Here is a 19,398-nt window from a genome sequence, read left to right as displayed (position 1 = left end):
AGGACGTCACACACCAAGAAATGAACAGATTGCTAAAATGATGCAGGAGTCCTGCTCTAAAAAATGATAAAAGAGCAAAGAAAACAGAAAGACATGATTTGTTATTTTTATTATTAATATTTCCAGGCTTTGTTTGTTTTGTTGTATGTGTGTGGGGGAGGGGGGTCTGGTGGGGTTGCTCGCCCATGGAGTTAGTTAGTGTAAAACCGCCACTGAGTTTTTTAGTAGTTAGGGGTTAGGGTGGGAGTTCGGACAGAGCCTTAGTGTGACATTCAAACACTCCAGGATTTCCCAGCAGTTCTAGAGGTGTAAATGTGAGTGTAAGGGACAGGATGTTAAATCAGAACCCTAGTTTTCACATTTTCTGCTTTGATTTAGTAATTGTGATTAATAATTAACACATATTAACATTAATATTAGTAAATTTCATTTTAAAGACATGTACAGAAATTATTTAGCTGCTTCTGAATGGGCAGAATCCACCTGCTGGGATTCACATCCTCAGAATTCAGCATTAAAGGGTGACAACAGCCTCCCAAAAGGAGGAGAGTGCACGCGCCCCGCGTCCCTCCCACCCCCTCATCCCCGCTCCCATGCTCCTGAAGCCCCAAAACAAGAAGTGCGTTTCCCTTTAAGGAGCCCCCACCTCCTGGACAGCGGAGGGAGGAGAAGCAAGCCCGCGGAACAGCCAGTGAGGGGGGGGGGGGGGGTCCAACACAGAGGACGGTTTCAAGTTCCCCCAACAGAAACTGTGCCTGATTTGTGACCAATGTTGTAAAGGGGGAGCGAGGGGAGGGGTGAGGATGGAGGGAGGAGGAAGGAGGAGGGGGAAGAAAACACTGAGGGGGTAGCTATGGAGATGGAGCGGCTTCCTGCCTGCTTTCTTTGACAGGTGTTGAGGGGCAAAAGTCTTCAACCAGAATCCAGCATGTACGCCAAAGGTAAAGGAGCTGCCGTCCCTTCCGATAACCAAGCCCGCGAAAAGTGAGTGGATTTCCTTCTCTGACTTTACCTGCTGATGTTTCCCGCCGAAGGACGGGGGCGGAGGAGCAGAACTTTCGGAAGTAGCTGCTGCCTTTTAAAAAAGTGCCTCCAGGTTGACTGCAGGGCGCGCCGGGTCACCGGAACACCCGCCCGCCTCAAAGATGCGCATCTGAAAAGTTCCCGTTTCTCCGCGTGTGCTGCCTGATGGCGAGCGGCGCGCGCGCCCTCCGAGAGTTGGCGCAATCTTTGTGAAAGCTGAGTGATGCTGACTTTCTCTGATCCGGCGCGCGCGCACAAGGAGAAGCATCCCTCCTCCGGGAGCACGCGCCCTGAACCCGCGTGTTTAGGTCCGGGGAACTTTTACATGTGTTTGCTTCACGGACACGCACGTGCGCGCGCGCTGCTCCGGCTCAGCACCGACGCGCCTGTGGATGCGGCGCAGGTTGTCACGGCTCGGGAGGCTGAAGTTTAGTCTGGGCCAGCCGTCATACAGCGGTGCAAAACTTTTGCGCGCTGGTGAGCTTCTGCTGCTGTCCAGCACCGGCCCGGAATCAAACTTTGGTCCTCTCAGAGGAACACGGTCTTCAGTTCAGGGTTAGAGGCTGAAGGAGACCCTCTCCCCTCTCCTGAGATGCAGGGAGCCTCCACAGCTCCTCGCTTCTCCTCTTGGATCGTGTTGCCTTATGTGTTTGGGTATCCGGAGACGTGAGGGGTCCAGGTGTTCCTCAGGGTCCACCTGTAGGACCTCTGAGCCTTACAGCATTTTGTCAGTAAACGGTCCCAAATCAAACCGTGCACGTGGTTTCAGGAGCAGCGTGGACCCTAGCACACCTGCAGGGGCTCCTGCACCACAGGCTTAAGGTCCGTTTGTATGGCTGGGTGTTAGATTTTTGCGTGATTTGGAGTGAAATCCGAGGCAAAATAATTCAGACAGTAGCGTAGGAGGAGATTCAACTCAGAAGAGACCAAATGTCTTTTCAGAGTTGCTGCTTCAGAGCTGATCAAAAGAAACCAACTCCAGCCTTTCTTAGCCCAGTCTGCTTGATGCTTCTGTCCAGAACTAGCTGCGCTTGCCCTCTGTCCTCCTCACCTGTCTTGCTGCCCTTACCTGCCCCGCAGGCCAAACACGTGTTCCAGCTGGCAGCAGCTGCCCTGCAGCAGCCCTCGCTGAGCTGATGTTCATATTTACATATGTGAACAGATTCTGCTCAGGAAAGGAGGAGGGTGTCCTACAATCCACCTACGTCAGAAACACGCCAAGACGGAGCAAACATCCGATGAAGGCTGCACCTTTTTTTATAAAGGGTGTCCTGCCGTTGCTCCAACAGTACCAGCTTTTCGTGTTTCCTGAAGCTTTGGCGTTGATTTGACTGACACCCAGCTGCCGCCGCATTTGACGAGCCTGACCTTGAAAGAGCTGAAACAAACATGATGGAGGCCCTTTCACGCAAACAGCACGAGGACGATGAGGAGCAAATCCCGAATATTGATGCTAACAATCTCAAAGAAGAAGCTGCGTGTTTCTGAAAGCTTCAGGTTCCATCAGGCAGGCTCTGCGGCTCATTGGTTCTGGTTTTTGTAGTTTTTGCGTTTGCAGATCCTTAGGACGTGTTGTTACCATGAAGTTTTGTGTGAACCAAAAACCGACGGATAGTTACCGTGAGGGCAGAGTGAGCGCCGACGCCTCTGTAAGCAAAGTTTTCTCCCATTCTTCAGTGTTTTTGTTTAATTCTATTTGGATGGTGGCGCGTAAAACGAGAGCTGGAATCTCTTCAGCGTGTGCTCTGATGACACCGCTGTCTTAATCAGAGTTGTTATTCATCAAATATGTGAAAGAATCAGAGCAAATATTTAATCCCTGTCAAATCATTGGTTTTAAAGTCATTTCTGCGCCTTTCTTTCAGCGCTCGGGGCGTGTTTACACCCTTTTTGTGTCATTTGAAGTGATGCCGGAAAACAGTCTCAAGTGTAAAGTTAATCAGTTTGTTTTGAACGCTATAGTCTCTTTACATCCTCGGCTCCTCCTCTAGCTCCTCCCTCATGTTTACATGGCATTTGAAGGGGATCTTCAGGCCTGAATGCTGGTGTTGATTCTGCACAGATGGCTCTTCCATCTGCATTTCAGCCTTTTGACTGAGGCATAAAGAGCCGTGCGTGAACGCTGCCACTAACAGCGATGTCAAAGCAAAGCCTTTATTTACCCTCTGACTGACGGCGCCCCCTTTCACGTGTGTCAACACTCGATTAATGCTGCCTCTCTTCAGCTGCTTTTGGTGCATCCATGCACGTTTTGAGTTTTCTCCTTTTAATTAAGAAAGGCAGCGGAAATTTGGAAACAGTTTGGCGGCACCGTTTTTTTTTTTTTAGTGAAGTAAAACGCATCTGAGCAAAGAAAGATGATAGAAATGTCAGGCCTCTGAATTTGGACTCTGATAGGTTTGGCTCTGCCCTTTCACCGCAGCTAGCGGTTAGCGGCCGTTCCGCTGAGGCTGGGTCATGACGTTTGCGGGGAGGGAGGAGCACGCCGTTTCTCCGTGCGTGTCGGTGGGGAAGCATTCACCCATGCTCAAGCCGCTTGTGTTGACACGCTCAGTCACACTGATTTGTCTTGACGATGGAAGTGCCACAACAACGCCAGGAGGACGCAAGCGCGGCGGGAAGAGGCTGCAGGGAAAGGTGTGACGGAGCGGCAGCTTCACCTGCAGCTGAAGCATCTTGTGTTTGTCCATCAGCAAACATGTCTATGAAGGTTGGATTTGAGGAGTTTCCATTTACCGGAACGATTTATGTGCCATAGCTGTAAGTCAGACCGTTTCTCTTCTGAGTAGCAGCTCAGCTCTGTCACTTCTTTAACGCAAACTGTGCCCCCCCCCCCCTCCAAACTACTGTCACTGCTGAATTATTCAGACCAAGACACGGACATTAATTTGCTAACTGTCTGAGCTTGGATTGGCCTCGTCCATGTAGACGGTTGGGGGACGGCCTGCGGCTAAATGTCAGGTGGATGAGCCTCTCTGATGCTCAGAGGACAAGCGCACCACTTTCTTATTGCATGACTGAAACACCAGAGGAATTAAATCTACTGCAGAGCCCTCGCCCCCCAGCTGTAGTTCTGAATGGAACTGATGTTGCTGCTGAAAGAGACGGATCCACACACTCATTGTGCTGTTTTTAACCCAGATGTATGGGGTCCTATACTGTTCATAATTAAATAAATAAATATTTAATTCAATAAATAAATATGGCCTCATGAACAAACACAATCAACCAATAAATCTCTCATAAATATATAAAAAGATCATGAAATTGTGAAAAACCTGCACACTGATTTTAAATTAGCCATTGTATTATTCAATATATTTCATTTTGCTTTAAAAACATGTTCATTATTTTAAAACAGCATTTTAAAATATTCATTTTTAATCATGTTGAATTTTACTATAATTCTGTCTTTTTTCAGAAGCTCATATTTCAAAATCGAATATTTTCCAAAGTAGCTTTGTTTTATTTCATGTTGCTGTTTTTCACAATGGCGTATTTATTTCATGAAGAGCTTTTTCAGCAGAATGAGTCTTTCTGTCAATCAGTGAAAGTGGGCGGGATCTAAACGCTCATTGGTCCATGGAAATCGACTCATATTCCTCGATACCCGCTCAGCGGTGTGCCAGTCAGAGAGATGACATATTTCAGCGATATCCGCGAGGCTTTGCTGACATTAGAGGATCAAATAGAGACAAACTATCTGTCTGCTGCAGAAGATGCAAACATCCACAACTCTGTTTTTGTAGTTTGAGGGTTTGTGTGGACCAAACCACAAAGGAGCTCCGGTCGTCAACATCTTTCACACTCCTCATTCTTACGCCATTCACTCACAGCTCACATCGTGACATATGTCGGCTCGCAGGAGGATCGACAGAGTGAGACTAGGCAGCTGTGCAAAGCGGGACAAGCCTGCTCGGGCCTCCTGAACCTTATGATATTTTCAATGAGACAATGATTATAATCAGGTCCTCTGGTTTTATTTTTCCCTCTCAAGAAAAATGTTGAACCTTTCCTGCGATGACGTTTCTGACATCTTAACACTCTCCATGTACATTGTGCATCCATGCATTGTTACTGAGATGAGCACAAGCAACCGCTCCATGTGGCTATAAGGCTAAAAACATTAGCTTGTTGCCCCTCCCACACGCGGCATGGTGCGTTCATGGAAACTCCAGTTCATAGAAGCTTAGTGGAACTCCAACAACCACTCAGCCTAACTTAGACCACTACTATACGTTCATGAGAAGATGAAAATTGCCAAACCGACCACAAAATCACCTGAATTATGCACACTCGCCCAAAGCCACTTTTATCCGCAAATTTAGAACCAAAACTGCCCAATTTCTTGTAACACTGTGGATGTGTTGAGGTGCATACTCCCCCTAGTGTTGAGGGGTGTGCATTGCGCCATCACGTTTGCTGAAGCATCTTCGATCGATATAGTCAGGGGAGTTAGGGTGCTGCTGCTCATGTCTGGGTAAAGGAGTAGCCAATCACAAAAGTGTCTCCGCCTTGTCTAGTTTGATTGACAGACAGACCCATTCTCCTGAAAAAGCTCTTCATGAAATAAATCAGCCATTGTGAAAAACAGCAACATTAAATAAAAACAAAGCTACTTTGGAAAATATTGATTTTGAAATCCGAGGTTCTGAAAAAAGACGTAAAATTATAATATATTCCACATGATTAAAATTAATATTTTTAAAATGCTGTTTTAAAATAATGAACACGTTTTTAAAGCAAAATGAAATATATTGAATAATACAATGGCTAATTTAAAATCAGTGTGCAGGTTTTTCACAATTTCATGATCTTTTTATATATTTATGAGAGATTTATTGGTTGATTGTGTATTTGCATGACGTCATATTTATTTATTGAATTAAATATTTATTTATTTAATTATGAACAGTATAGGACTCCATACAGATGTAGTTAGATGACAGATGATATCTGGGGAGTCCCTGGCCCAAAGTTCACACATCTCCTCCTGATTTCCAACCACAAATCAACTTATCTAACTGACAGATTTCCCCCCAAAACAAGGTTATGGTGCTTTCACGTGGAGCCTGGTGGACCAGACCAACCTGCCCCCAAACATCAAAACAGCCACTGTCTGTGTGAAAGCAGGGAGGGGGTCTGCGCCTGAAAGAAGCTCTGACCTGAAATAAAACAAAACACAGAAAGAAAACTAGTCCTGATAGTAATCAGTGCCTCTCCCACTTTTACCAGCAGTTTTGCTTGGTCTGCTTCTGCTTTCGGACTGGCGGTTTGTATTCACACTGTAGTGAACCTCACCAGGATTCACTTGTTTGGTTTGGATACGCCAAAAAAAACAACTGAGTGAACAATAAATAATTGTTACTTCCTAATCTAGATATGCTTGAAAAGTGTGCTGGACCAAGCCACATTCACCAGGTAACCACTGGGGGGTCTGTCAGGTGTTTAAACCTTGTGCTATCTTAGATGACCCCCACCCTTGCATTGACGTGTTCTCCCTACCATGACAAAGGTGGATAAAGTTGGAGAGATTTCATGTAATCCATGGACACCAGTGAAGATCACAAATCATTGAAGAAAAAAGGTTCAGCGCGCTGTCTAGTGGGTCTAGATCAGTGGTCCCCAACCACCGGGCCGCGGACCGGTACCGGGCCGCGGGACACTTGGCACCGGGACGCACAGAAAGATAAAATAATTTTCATTTTTTTGTTTTTTTTCGAAAAAAATGTTTTATTTTGAAAAGTGACCGGATTCTCTCTGTACGCACGTCAAAGTCGCGACACCAAACTTCACGTGATACACACCTTGCGTTGCACCTCCCCCCCCCCCCCCCCACCGGTCCGCGGTAAACGTGCCTTGCGTTGTACCGGTCCGCGGTGACAAAAAGGTTGTAGACCACTGGTCTAGATGACCCAACTCCCAATGTTAAAGTGCCTAGGATATCACAAGGGTTTATCAGATTGGTCTCTATTGGCTCCAATGTAAAAATCAACACTATATAGACTATAGATTATGAACAAAGTTGTTTTGTTTGATCATTTCGATAAAAAATTGTGCTTAATAGAAGTGTGGTCATTGAATTTATATGTGACTGTTGATTGGTCGTTTGTGGAACAGGGTTTGCTTCAACCGCAAACAGCTGATTGTTCTTCCTGTTACCTATTTATGTAAACATTCAAGTTCAATGGTGTTCTTTCTGACCAACATGACAACAGCTGATAAAATGGCTTCAAATAAGCCCAGTAAAGCAAAGTGTGGCGTCGGCGTCAGGTTTCTCCATCTCTATGTCTATGACAAAGTCCACACATGTACCATATATATACCCTGCTGTAGCTGTTTTCTGGAGCTTCAACCATCAGGAGTGGGCTGGGCTTTAATGATGAACCATCAAACGCTGGTGCTCATGTCTCATTAGAGGCTTCTGATGGCTTTATGTTAGCACACATGACACTCACCTGCCGCCATGACGCGTATAGGAACCGCCTGCTACCTGTAGAGAGCGCCAAGTTGTGCACAAGGAGCAGTAAAAAATGAACTTTTCCCAAACAGGTTTTGGCTGAAACACTTGAGTAGTTTGTCAAAGAAATAGCAGATTTAATGTTGATCCCTTTTATTTACCGAGCCTTAAGATCCTTTCTGAAGATCAGAAGGCAACGATTCTACAGGAAACAGCCAGACAGTCTCGCTTGGTTCCTGTGGTTCTGTTAACTATAAGGAATAATGATTGAAAGAAGCTGAATAAAAACGCCACAATGTTGAATTCAGTAGAGGTTGATGCAATCACCCTGAGAGCTGCAGCTTAAACATTTGAAACCCTGTGAGTTGTGAATTGGAAGAATCTGGTCATCTGTTCTTACTCCAAGACTTAAAACAGGAATAGTCATCGTAAATTCACTCAAAGTGATCTGTATTGGATTATAACCCATCCATCCATCCATCCATCCATCCATCCATCCATCCATCCATCCATCCATCCATCCATCCATCCATCCATCCATCCATCCATCCATCCTTTCTCTTAACCTGTTATATCCCTGTCCTGGTCACAGGGCTACCAGAGCCTAACCATGTCTGGCAAATAACTTCCAAATTGACATCTCTATCAATCCATAGATCTTGTAGTGAAATAAGGCTCCGTAGTGGTGAGCTGTCCAGGGTGAACCCCACCTTCACCCAACAGTAGCCCGTTACATTTCTATTTAAAGTTTGGTGATCTTCCCCAGACTTCCAGAGTGTTTGATTATTATTTTTTTTCAAACTTCAGAGCTCTGTCTGGTTCTTGTAAATTTCTCTGGTTGGTTTGCCTGCGTAAGCTTTTTGATGATCCAGACCACCAGTCCTGACACTGTCAACCTGACAAAACTAGCTCTGGTTTTTTTATCTGAAGGTGCTTAGTGAGAGCTGAGGATGCAGAGGAGGACATGTTAGTAGATGATGGCGTGGAGCTTTTCTTTCTATCCACATCTCATCTTTAAATCCTCATTAGATGCTGCAGAAGTGCAAAGGTCACAGGGAAAGAGTGCAGGTATGGATTGCTCACAGAGGACAAACTGGAGGTCTCACAAACAAAGCTGTCTGTCCTTACATGTCTCCATCTCACGACCCTGAAGACCCACATCCATAACTCGCCTCAAAATCCTGCATAGCTGAGCAGCATGGAGGTTTTTTTAACCCTTTCAACAAAACCTAGGACTTTTTGGAGCAATGCTCTGCAGGCAGGGCAGTCCATCACTGTAGTAAACTACAGATCTCTCCTGCTTTCGGTCATGGGAACCTCAGCCCCCCACCCCCACACCCACCATGCATGAATCTACCTGCACATCTGATTCCAAACACAGACGGAAGTCTCCTGAGGAACAAATGTTTCCAGATGTTGAAAGAGAACCACGTTTTCAGAACGTTCTAGAAAAGCCTGCATGACCTCCAGGAAATTCAAAACAAGGCAAAGCTTTATGATCAACAGCCGCAGCCCTTTGTGCAGCCTGTGGTTATAGCTGCAGGGACAGAGAGACGGAGTCCTTTCAGGAGATGTTCAGGTGTACCTGGCAGTTACCTGTTCATGTGTGAGGAGTCGGATAAGTTTTCCATCACGATGGATTCTGAATGTGTGCAGCTAAAAACTGTCGCCTCATTGGGTTCAGGATGAAGCCGCGTTTGTCTTTTGTCAGGTTTATCGTCTGCCTGACGGAGGTCATGGATGACATCACTAAACAACCTTGCAGAGGCTCCACCCCCCCCTTCAGGCAAAAAGAGTGCTGCCTTTGAGGGTGAAGGTCAGAACCGCTGAACAGCGACAGCAGCAACACAACCTTTAAATGTTGTCGTGAGCCTTTATGGTTTATGGTTCAGATAACCTCTGGTTGTCTGATTTGTCATCATTTTTTTTTTTGTTCATTTTCAAGTTACAGCACCAGATCAGCATCCTCTCTACACCTGACTGCTCATTCTGCCTCAGTCAGCCCCCTGGGGGGCAGAGCTTTCAACACTCCACCCCCAAACTCACCTCCACCTGATGTTAGGAATACAGAGAGCCTCAAAACCCACATGTTCAAACTCTCACACCACCACTTTCTGTTTACTGCTTTATTTGTGTTTTTGACTCGTCTTTGATGGCCCTGAAGGGCACTTTTCAATCTAAAGCATTATTATCATAGGTTTGTATATTGAATTTTGAAAACTTGTCTATCAATCCTGGTCTCCTGACATTTTCAGTCCTACATCCCCAGGTGGAGGAAGCTGATTGGCTGTGGTGTCTCCTGAAGGGAAAAGTAGATGCCTGGAACGTGCTCACATTTTTACATTTATGACCCGGTGCCCACGCCTTTTTTTCTTTCATCCAGTTGCTTCCTTGAGGGTCTTTTTGTGGTTAGTGTCTGTAGTGAAAATGAGATTTTGGAGAAAGTTTCATACTTGAAATAAACAGCTTTGCTCCTCACTCTTGTTTCTGTAAAGAAAACCTTTGGTTTTTGGGTTTAAAGCATTTAGGAAAGCAGATCTCAGGAGAAAGCTTATTGGCTAATTAGGTGTACCCCCACTGTTGGGATTCATTTAAATGTGCAATAGTAGTGCGTGTGTTTGAGTCGATGATCAGACATGTATGGAGTGATATTTCTGCCACCACGTTGCACACAAAACTTTCTAAGTTGAAAACAAAACTTTCTTTTTTTGCTTTCAAAAAATTTTTTTGCTTTCAATAACGTTTTTTGCGTTTTCAAAACACATTTTTTTACGTGCGTTGTGTCAAATCTCGCTTTTGTCCTATCTTTGATTTTGCTGACTACTTTGAGCGCGACTTAGCGTGATATGACTGCCACTGGCATCGCCAAAAAGAAATTTGCATGCGTTGTGTGTCATCTCACTTTTTTCCTATCTTTGCTGAGTTAAGTTTCGGTTTGACGTGACCAAGCTGCCATCAATCAGCTGCTGATTGGTCCAGATTCTAACCAATCAAGTGTCTCTATCTCATATTGACGGTACTCCGAGGCAGACATGGACTTTGGACTTTGTGTCGGTTCTGTTCTATCAGGTTTCTGCCGTTTTCAACCATTCTGACCCGTTTCTCTCAGAGTAAAACCCAGAAGGAGCAGCAAAGCAGCTAAAATAAAACAGAGTGTTATGGTGCCTGTCAGTCTCCTCCCCCTCCCCCTCCTGCTCTGCACCTGACTCCACCAGCTGGGACCTATTCACCTAATCACCTGCTTCAGCTCTTAAGGAGACTCAGCCTCAGTATTCGACGCCAGTTCGTTGCCCCTTATGGTGACTAAACCTGGTCTCAGTCTAAGTTCACGTGTTCAAGTCTTGCCTCTTTTCTAACTGATCTTTCCCTGCCTCAGGATTCCAGCCTTCAATTGTCTCCTGTGTGGAAGTCAGTCCGAGCCCTCCAGAAGCCCTGTGAAAACTTCAAGCTCAGTAAAGCCGCTCTACTACCTCCAGCCACGCCACAAGCCACTGTCCTCGCCAGCTTCTTTCCAAGCCATCACCATCTCTCCTGGAAAGAAAATAAAATCTCTTCCTTAACTCTCACCTACCATTGTCCTCATTCTGGGTTACAGCATCTGGGTCTGTCCATCCTACAAGTCATGACACAGAGTTTAGTATTTATTCATGTCAGTGTAGTGATGAACGTGTTTAAAATGTCTGCAGCAAAAAAAACCATGTCCAAACTCCGTCCAGCAGGGAAACAACACTTTTTAAGATTTGTGTCTGAACTTTTGTTTTATTTTAGTCAAAATTTGTTGAAATATTAAGAGAAAATAGCATTTTTTATGACTAATATTTTCTAACTTTAGGCAAACGCTCACAAGTTCTAAAACATAAATGATAATAAAGGTCAGAAAATGCCTCTTCTGTGTTGTATACATTGAGTTTACTGTGGTGAGCCATCATTCTTTTGCTTATTACTGTTGTTCATCTGATCCCTAACACGTGTGCAGCATTAAATAATATGTGCTTTGAATCTTTTATTGTTTTGTTTTAACAAACAGACCTTAAAGAAAATCACACTTTTCACTAATATTTTGCCCTGCAGGATTCACAGATCACACAGGCCTGTTGATTTAATGTCAGCAGATAAACATGACAGTTTCAGGAGATCCTCAGCCATAAATTCACAAATATGACTTAATAAAAATGAACAAATGCTAAAAAAAGTATGAATTATTGTTAAAATTAAATTTAAAAAAATGAAAACATCTTCATCCAAAAATGAGGGTAAAAAGAGCTGGTTCAGCCTCTGAGCCTTGGCAGCAGACACCATGTTAGATTCATATGGCAATATGATTGGTTAGAATCTGGACCAATCAGCAGCCGTTTGATGGCAGCTTGGTCACGTCAAACCGAAACTTAACTCAGCAAAGATAGGAAAAAAGTGAGATGACACACAACGCATGCAAATTTCTTTTTGGCGATGCCAGTGGCAGTCATATCACGCTAAGTCGCGCTCAAAGTAGTCAGCAAAATCAAAGATAGGACAAAAGCGAGATTTGACACAACGCACGTAAAAAAATGTGTTTTGCAAACGCAAAAAACGTTTTTGAAAGCAAAAAAAAAAGTTGTTGAAAGCAAAAAAAGCAATTTTTGAGCAAAAAACTTAGAAAGTTTTGTGGTCAACTTAGAAAGTTTTGTGTGCAACGTGGTGGCAGAAATATCACTCCATAGACATGCAACACGAAATGCTCATTGAAGGACCATCGACACGTTATGTTTTTATACACTGAAGCAGGTTTTGAGTCTGAAGTTGTTACGGCGGGGGGTTGAGGGAGTACCCAGACGCAGAGAGGAGGAGGCAGGAGGTTCCAGGTGTAACAGGATCTTCTGGGGACCAAAAGCAAAACTCGAAACAACAAAACAGGAAACCTTTTAAAATAAAACAGGAACTGAACTCAAACATGACAGCAGCAAAGAAAATAAAACCGTGACAGAAGTTGGTCTACAGGTGTGGCTGTAGACTCACTGATGGTGAACGCTGAGTTAAGGCGGGTCTACAGGTTTGATAAGTGTGGCTGTAGACTCACTGATGGTGAACACAGAGTTAAGGTGGGTCTACAGGTGTGATAAGTGTGGCTGTAGACTCACTGATGGTGAAATCAGAGTTAAGGTGGGTCTACAGGTGTGACAAGTGTGGCTGTAGACTCACTGATGGTGAACAAAGAGTTAAGGTGGGTCTACAGGTGTGATAAGTGTGGCTGTAGACTCACTGATGGTGAACGCTGAGTTAAGGTGGGTCTACAGGTGTGAAAAGTGTGGCTGTAGACTCACTGATGGTGAACACAGAGTTAAGGTGGGTCTACAGGTGTGATAAGTGTGGCTGTAGACTCACTGATGGTGAACGCTGAGTTAAGGCGGGTCTACAGGTGTGAAAAGTGTGGCTGTAGACTCACTGATGGTGAACACAGAGTTAAGGTGGGTCTACAGGTGTGATAAGTGTGGCTGTAGACTCACTGATGGTGAACAAAGAGTTAAGGCGGGTCTACAGGTGTGATAAGTGTGGCTGTAGACTCACTGATGGTAAACACAGAGTTAAGGAGGCTCTAGAGGTGTGGCTGTAGACTCACTGATGGTGAACGCTGAGTTAAGGTGGGTCTACAGGTGTGAAAAGTGTGGCTGTAGACTCACTGATGGTGAACACAGAGTTAAGGTGGGTCTACAGGTGTGATAAGTGTGGCTGTGGACTCACTGATGGTGAACGCTGAGTTAAGGTGGGTCTACAGGTGCGATAAGTGTGGCTGTAGACTCACTGATGGTGAACACAGAGTTAAGGTGGCTCTAGAGGTGTGGCTGTAGACTCACTGATGGTGAACGCTGAGTTAAGGCGGGTCTACAGGTGTGATAAGTGTGGCTGTAGACTCACTTATGGCTAACGCTGAGTTAAGGTGGGTCTACAGGTGTGAAAAGTGTGGCTGTAGACTCACTGATGGTGAAATCAGAGTTAAGGTGGGTCTACAGGTGTGACAAGTGTGGCTGTAGACTCACTGATGGTGAACAAAGAGTTAAGGTGGGTCTACAGGTGTGATAAGTGTGGCTGTAGACTCACTGATGGTGAACGCTGAGTTAAGGTGGGTCTACAGGTGTGAAAAGTGTGGCTGTAGACTCACTGATGGTGAACACAGAGTTAAGGTGGGTCTACAGGTGTGATAAGTGTGGCTGTAGACTCACTGATGGTGAACGCTGAGTTAAGGCGGGTCTACAGGTGTGAAAAGTGTGGCTGTAGACTCACTGATGGTGAACACAGAGTTAAGGTGGGTCTACAGGTGTGATAAGTGTGGCTGTAGACTCACTGATGGTGAACAAAGAGTTAAGGCGGGTCTACAGGTGTGATAAGTGTGGCTGTAGACTCACTGATGGTAAACACAGAGTTAAGGAGGCTCTAGAGGTGTGGCTGTAGACTCACTGATGGTGAACGCTGAGTTAAGGTGGGTCTACAGGTGTGAAAAGTGTGGCTGTAGACTCACTGATGGTGAACACAGAGTTAAGGTGGGTCTACAGGTGTGATAAGTGTGGCTGTGGACTCACTGATGGTGAACGCTGAGTTAAGGTGGGTCTACAGGTGCGATAAGTGTGGCTGTAGACTCACTGATGGTGAACACAGAGTTAAGGTGGCTCTAGAGGTGTGGCTGTAGACTCACTGATGGTGAACGCTGAGTTAAGGCGGGTCTACAGGTGTGATAAGTGTGGCTGTAGACTCACTTATGGCTAACGCTGAGTTAAGGTGGGTCTACAGGTGTGAAAAGTGTGGCTGTAGACTCACTGATGGTGAACACAGAGTTAAGGTGGGTCTACAGGTGTGATAAGTGTGGCTGTAGACTCACTGATGGTGAACACAGAGTTAAGGTGGGTCTACAGGTGTGATAAGTGTGGCTGTAGACTCACTGATGGTGAACGCTGAGTTAAGGTGGGTCTACAGGTGTGAAAAGTGTGGCTGTAGACTCACTGATGGTGAACACAGAGTTAAGGTGGGTCTACAGGTGTGATAAGTGTGGCTGTAGACTCACTGATGGTGAACAAAGAGTTAAGGTGGGTCTACAGGTGTGATAAGTGTGGCTGTAGACTCACTGATGGTGAACACAGAGTTAAGGTGGCTCTAGAGGTGAGGCTGTAGACTTACTGATGGCTAACGCTGAGTTAAGGTGGGTCTACAGGTGTGATAAGTGTGGCTGTAGACTCACTGATGGTGAAAAAAGAGTTAAGGTGGGTCTACAGGTGTGATAAGTGTGGCTGTAGACTCACTGATGGTGAACACAGAGTTAAGGTGGCTCTAGAGGTGTGGCTGTAGACTCACTGATGGTGAACACAGAGTTAAGGTGGCTCTAGAGGTGTGGCTGTAGACTCACTGATGGTGAACGCTGAGTTAAGGCGGGTCTACAGGTGTGATAAGTGTGGCTGTAGACTCACTTATGGCTAACGCTGAGTTAAGGTGGGTCTACAGGTGTGAAAAGTGTGGCTGTAGACTCACTGATGGTGAACACAGAGTTAAGGTGGGTCTACAGGTGTGATAAGTGTGGCTGTAGACTCACTGATGGTGAACACAGAGTTAAGGTGGGTCTACAGGTGTGATAAGTGTGGCTGTAGACTCACTGATGGTGAACGCTGAGTTAAGGTGGGTCTACAGGTGTGAAAAGTGTGGCTGTAGACTCACTGATGGTGAACACAGAGTTAAGGTGGGTCTACAGGTGTGATAAGTGTGGCTGTAGACTCACTGATGGTGAACACAGAGTTAAGGTGGCTCTAGAGGTGTGGCTGTAGACTCACTGACGGTGAACACAGAGTTAAAGTGGCTCTAGAGGTGTGGCTGTAGACTCACTGATGGTGAACGCTGAGTTAAGGTGGGTCTACAGGTGTGAAAAGTGTGGCTGTAGACTCACTGATGGTGAACAAAGAGTTAAGGTGGGTCTACAGGTGTGATAAGTGTGGCTGTAGACTCACTGATGGTGAACACAGAGTTAAGGTGGCTCTAGAGGTGTGGCTGTAGACTCACTGATGGTGAACGCTGAGTTAAGGCGGGTCTACAGGTGTGATAAGTGTGGCTGTAGACTCACTGATGGTGAACACAGAGTTAAGGTGGGTCTAGAGGTGTGGCTGTAGACTCACTGATGGTGAACGCTGAGTTAAGGTGGGTCTACAGGTGTGATAAGTGTGGCTGTAGACTCACTGATGGTGAACACAGAGTTAAGGTGGCTCTAGAGGTGTGGCTGTAGACTCACTGATGGCTAACGCTGAGTTAAGGTGGGTCTACAGGTGTGATAAGTGTGGCTGTAGACTCACTGATGGTGAACACAGAGTTAAGGTGGCTCTAGAGGTGTGGCTGTAGACTCACTGATGGTGAACGCTGAGTTAAGGCGGGTCTACAGGTGTGATAAGTGTGGCTGTAGACTCACTGATGGTGAACACAGAGTTAAGGTGGGTCTAGAGGTGTGGCTGTAGACTCACTGATGGTGAACGCTGAGTTAAGGTGGGTCTACAGGTGTGATAAGTGTGGCTGTGGACTCACTGATGGTAAACGCTGAGGGTGGGTCAGCCAACATATCAGTTTCACTGTTTCCACATCAGAAGTGTTTTTGATTTTTGTGTAGATCAGTGCAGAAGTCTTTTCCTTCGTCTCTGGTGTTCAGGAGATTTTACCGATTGTTTTGTTTTTAATATTTTTCATTTTTCTCACCGTCGTTATTGCATTATAGCAATAACAAAAACATTGTCGCAATAATAACAGCCCACAGGATAAAACCAGGCTGGGAGGTGCTGTGGGAATTCACATCAGAAAGAGGAGTTCGGTTGTTACCGCTGATGTAGCTGTGACTGAAATCTGGAATATCTGCCTTTGAAACATCTTTAACTTTTGTTCCAGGTTTCGTTTGATGAGATCTAAAAAGAAATTAAAGGAACTGCCCTTTTTGTGAAGGATTCATTTCTGTCCAGAAGCATCAGGGCCACTACTCTGCGCTGGGGAAGTGAGATGTTCCAGGTTAAGGTGTTTGTGGAGGACCCTGAAAAGGTCTCGTTTGAGCCTGAGTCCGTCTGCAGGCCGCCTCACCGTGATGGAAAGCTCCTCATGTGCTTGGAATATACCTGCAAAGTTTTGGAGTGGGGGGCAGCTGCAGTTGTCAGGGTCCTTCCAGTTCCTGCGTGATGAGCACTAATAAGGCAAAGGCAGTCAGAGGTGACAGAGTGAGCTGGTGAGAGAAAGGATCAGACAATTTAGAGAGTAGATTCAAAATGAGGCGGCTCTTTCTAAATGGTTTAAAAGTGTTTAAAACCGTTATTTAGGAAATATGCTCCAAGCTGCTGTCTCACAGTGAGACAGATGAAAAGATTAACTCCCCTCCTGGTTAGTGAGAAGCGACAGTTTAATGTCGTGTCAAATGAAGATGTAAAATGGAGGAAAACTGTTTTCTGTCCAGCAGCAGAAACCTCACCGTTGTTCATTTAAATGTCACAATATTCCTGGGAGTTTTAGTAAACATGTGAAAAAGGACACATTTGTGAATTTGAATTTGGTTGCATGTGGTATAACGATGGTTTTCTGGAGTCCCACTGCTTTGTTGCTAAGGAACCAGAACGTTCCTTGTTATTGGATCCAAACCTCCATGTTCTTTTTGAGCAGGGAATGTTGGAGTGTGTTTTATGTTTCCGGGTAGTTCTGGGATATCCTGCAACACTGAGCAAATCAATTGTTGGTCTTCATGCTAAGAAAGGAGGGCGGTTCTGGTCCGAAGCGGGGTTTTCTTGTTTGGTCTGAACCGAAGTGTGGGTGAACCTTCCTAAACAAAGTGGATAATCCAAGGAAACAAACTTGGTGTGGACCAAACAGCTCAGTGTGAAAGCACACCCTGTCTGAGATCAAATGGGTTTTTAAGGAAAAGTCTCTGTAGTGTAAAACATTTGTACAAATGTCTCTCCTAAAACAAAGTTTACAAATTATTTCTAATGTTTTCAGATATGGTCAAAGTGAAAAAAACTCCCTGAAATGTAAAACGTTGAAATTTACCGAAAATTTTGTTTTCCTTATGAAACATTTTGAGCTGTTCAGTCAGCCCCCCAGTGTAAATGTGAGTGTCCATACATTCTTCCAAAATGACGACACAGAACGTTTTGAATGTAAAGATGTATGTAAATGTTACAGACACTAAAACAAACGCTCATTATTAGAGAGAAGGATCGTTGGTTCAGCCTGAACTTCTCCTCTCACTGCCAAGCTGGCGATGGTCTTCAGACTGAAACTGTTTGAACTGAGTTGTTTTGTCGACTAGAATCTTTAAAGACGTTGAGACGTTTCATAGATGACAACTCAAACCCAGCAGCGATGTCTGAGAGGTTGGATCCAAACGGCTCGTCCCGGTCCGAGTCCCACTCTGTGTTTGTTTTGAGTCTTTCGTCAGCAGCTCACATCCTAAAACCACAGATATGGCTGAGTACCACCAAAGCTCTTTAGCTGCAGAGCTTTGCATTACACAGTCACAGTCTACAGTCTTCAGCCTGTAAAGTTCATCCCTGGCAAACAGACGCTGGTTATTTTGCCAGCTGTGCTCGGATGCTGAATTTTCTGACTTGTGGTCCCTAAAGCCATGAAGATGCTGCCCATTTAAAGACAGAGAAAACAGTGTTTTGAAGGTTTTCTGATAGAATAAGGATGTGATGCACCACACTGACCGGTATTTTCTCTGTTTTCCAGGTTAGCTTTATACGTCTATGAATATTTGCTGCATGTTGGTGCGCAGAAATCTGCACAGACCTTCTTGTCAGAGGTAAGGACACCTTTGCCTTTCTGCCTTTTGTATGACCAGCGGTGGAGTTTGCACTGTGAGTTGATTTGGGGTTCATCTGCAATTGTTCTGATGCTGGACCTGGACTTTAGAAGTGCTGTTAGGGAAAAACAGTGATCCAAACATGGTACTGACTGAACCGCTGAATCACCTCCAAATGGTCACAAACTGCAGGGATGGAATGGGTATTTTCAGAAGCGATTCGTGCAATAAAATTATAAACACATTCAGCCTCTGAGCCCCCCACCCCCCAGTCTGCTCTGTATTGGCTTGGTATTGTGGCCATGAACAGTTACAGAGGTATGGTCACTAATGGGTTGCATCCTTTTCCTTAATGGCCATCCTTCCTGTGACTGGTCTCAGATCAAGACCTTCTCTTCAGTCGACCATGTCTCCTGCTTTATATAGCACCCCCCTCCCCCCATCACTGAGAGGCCTTTAATGGCAGACAAATGCAGGTCTAATTCAGGTTGTGTTTATCTGTCATGGATCAGGTCGTCTCACTGTAAAAACTGCTGCTCTCAAATGTGGGCTGCCTAAGAATAACACAAACGTTAATGTTTAGTTTAGCCTTTAGCTGGAGCTGGGATTCTGGTTATAAACCACCACATTTTATTAATTCGATCTTTGTTGCTGTAAAAAGTAGATTTACAGTGTTTTGTTTAGAAAATGTGAAGAGTCTTCTAAACTCTGGTGCAGACTGAAAACAAGAGACTCAGCTCAGTTGCAAATGAATCTTGTTGTGGTTCAGTGACAGCGGGGCAGTTCAGTGCACGAACGATAGGACGATGTCGTCTCCGACTGACCAGTTTTTAGTCAGAGGTCTAATTTTCTCCTCATTCTCATTGAATGGACAGCATTGTCATCTCTTCAAAGTACTTTGACTTTTTCAAGTAATGGAAACTGTAACACAAGATGTAACAGTTGAAGTATTAAATAGGTTGGAGGTGAAGGCACACATCAGTCATAGAACCAACGGGACCGCCCCATTTTATTTATGCATCTGTTTTGATCGACTGAACAGAACTCTGTTCATACGAAGCTGCGTTCTATTCCAAAAAAATTCTTGTCTTTTCCTTTTCCTTTGCCAAAACTTGTTTTAGCAGAAGAGCTTTAT

The 19,398-nt window shown here is 45.0% G+C and overlaps 1 protein-coding gene across 2 annotated transcripts in view; it reads left to right on the top strand.

The window, feature by feature from the left end:
- The first annotated feature begins 782 nt into the window (after positions 1-782).
- LOC101167440 (single-stranded DNA-binding protein 3) overlaps positions 783-19,398 on the top strand; it is a 68,674-nt gene continuing 50,058 nt past the window's right edge. The window contains exons 1-2 of one of the 2 annotated variants that reach the window (XM_023954125.1): positions 783-984; positions 18,191-18,263. In XM_023954125.1, the coding sequence (XP_023809893.1) occupies positions 929-984; positions 18,191-18,263 (129 nt within the window). In that variant the 5' untranslated portion in view covers positions 783-928. Of the gene's footprint in view, positions 985-3,407; positions 3,661-18,190; positions 18,264-19,398 lie in introns of those variants that run through there. The other variant, XM_023954124.1, reaches the window with a different exon arrangement.

The sequence above is a fragment of the Oryzias latipes genome, chromosome 4 (assembly GCF_002234675.1).
Source record: "Oryzias latipes chromosome 4, ASM223467v1".
NCBI lineage: Eukaryota > Metazoa > Chordata > Actinopteri > Beloniformes > Adrianichthyidae > Oryzias > Oryzias latipes.
This window is presented reverse-complemented; position numbering and strand designations above follow the sequence as displayed.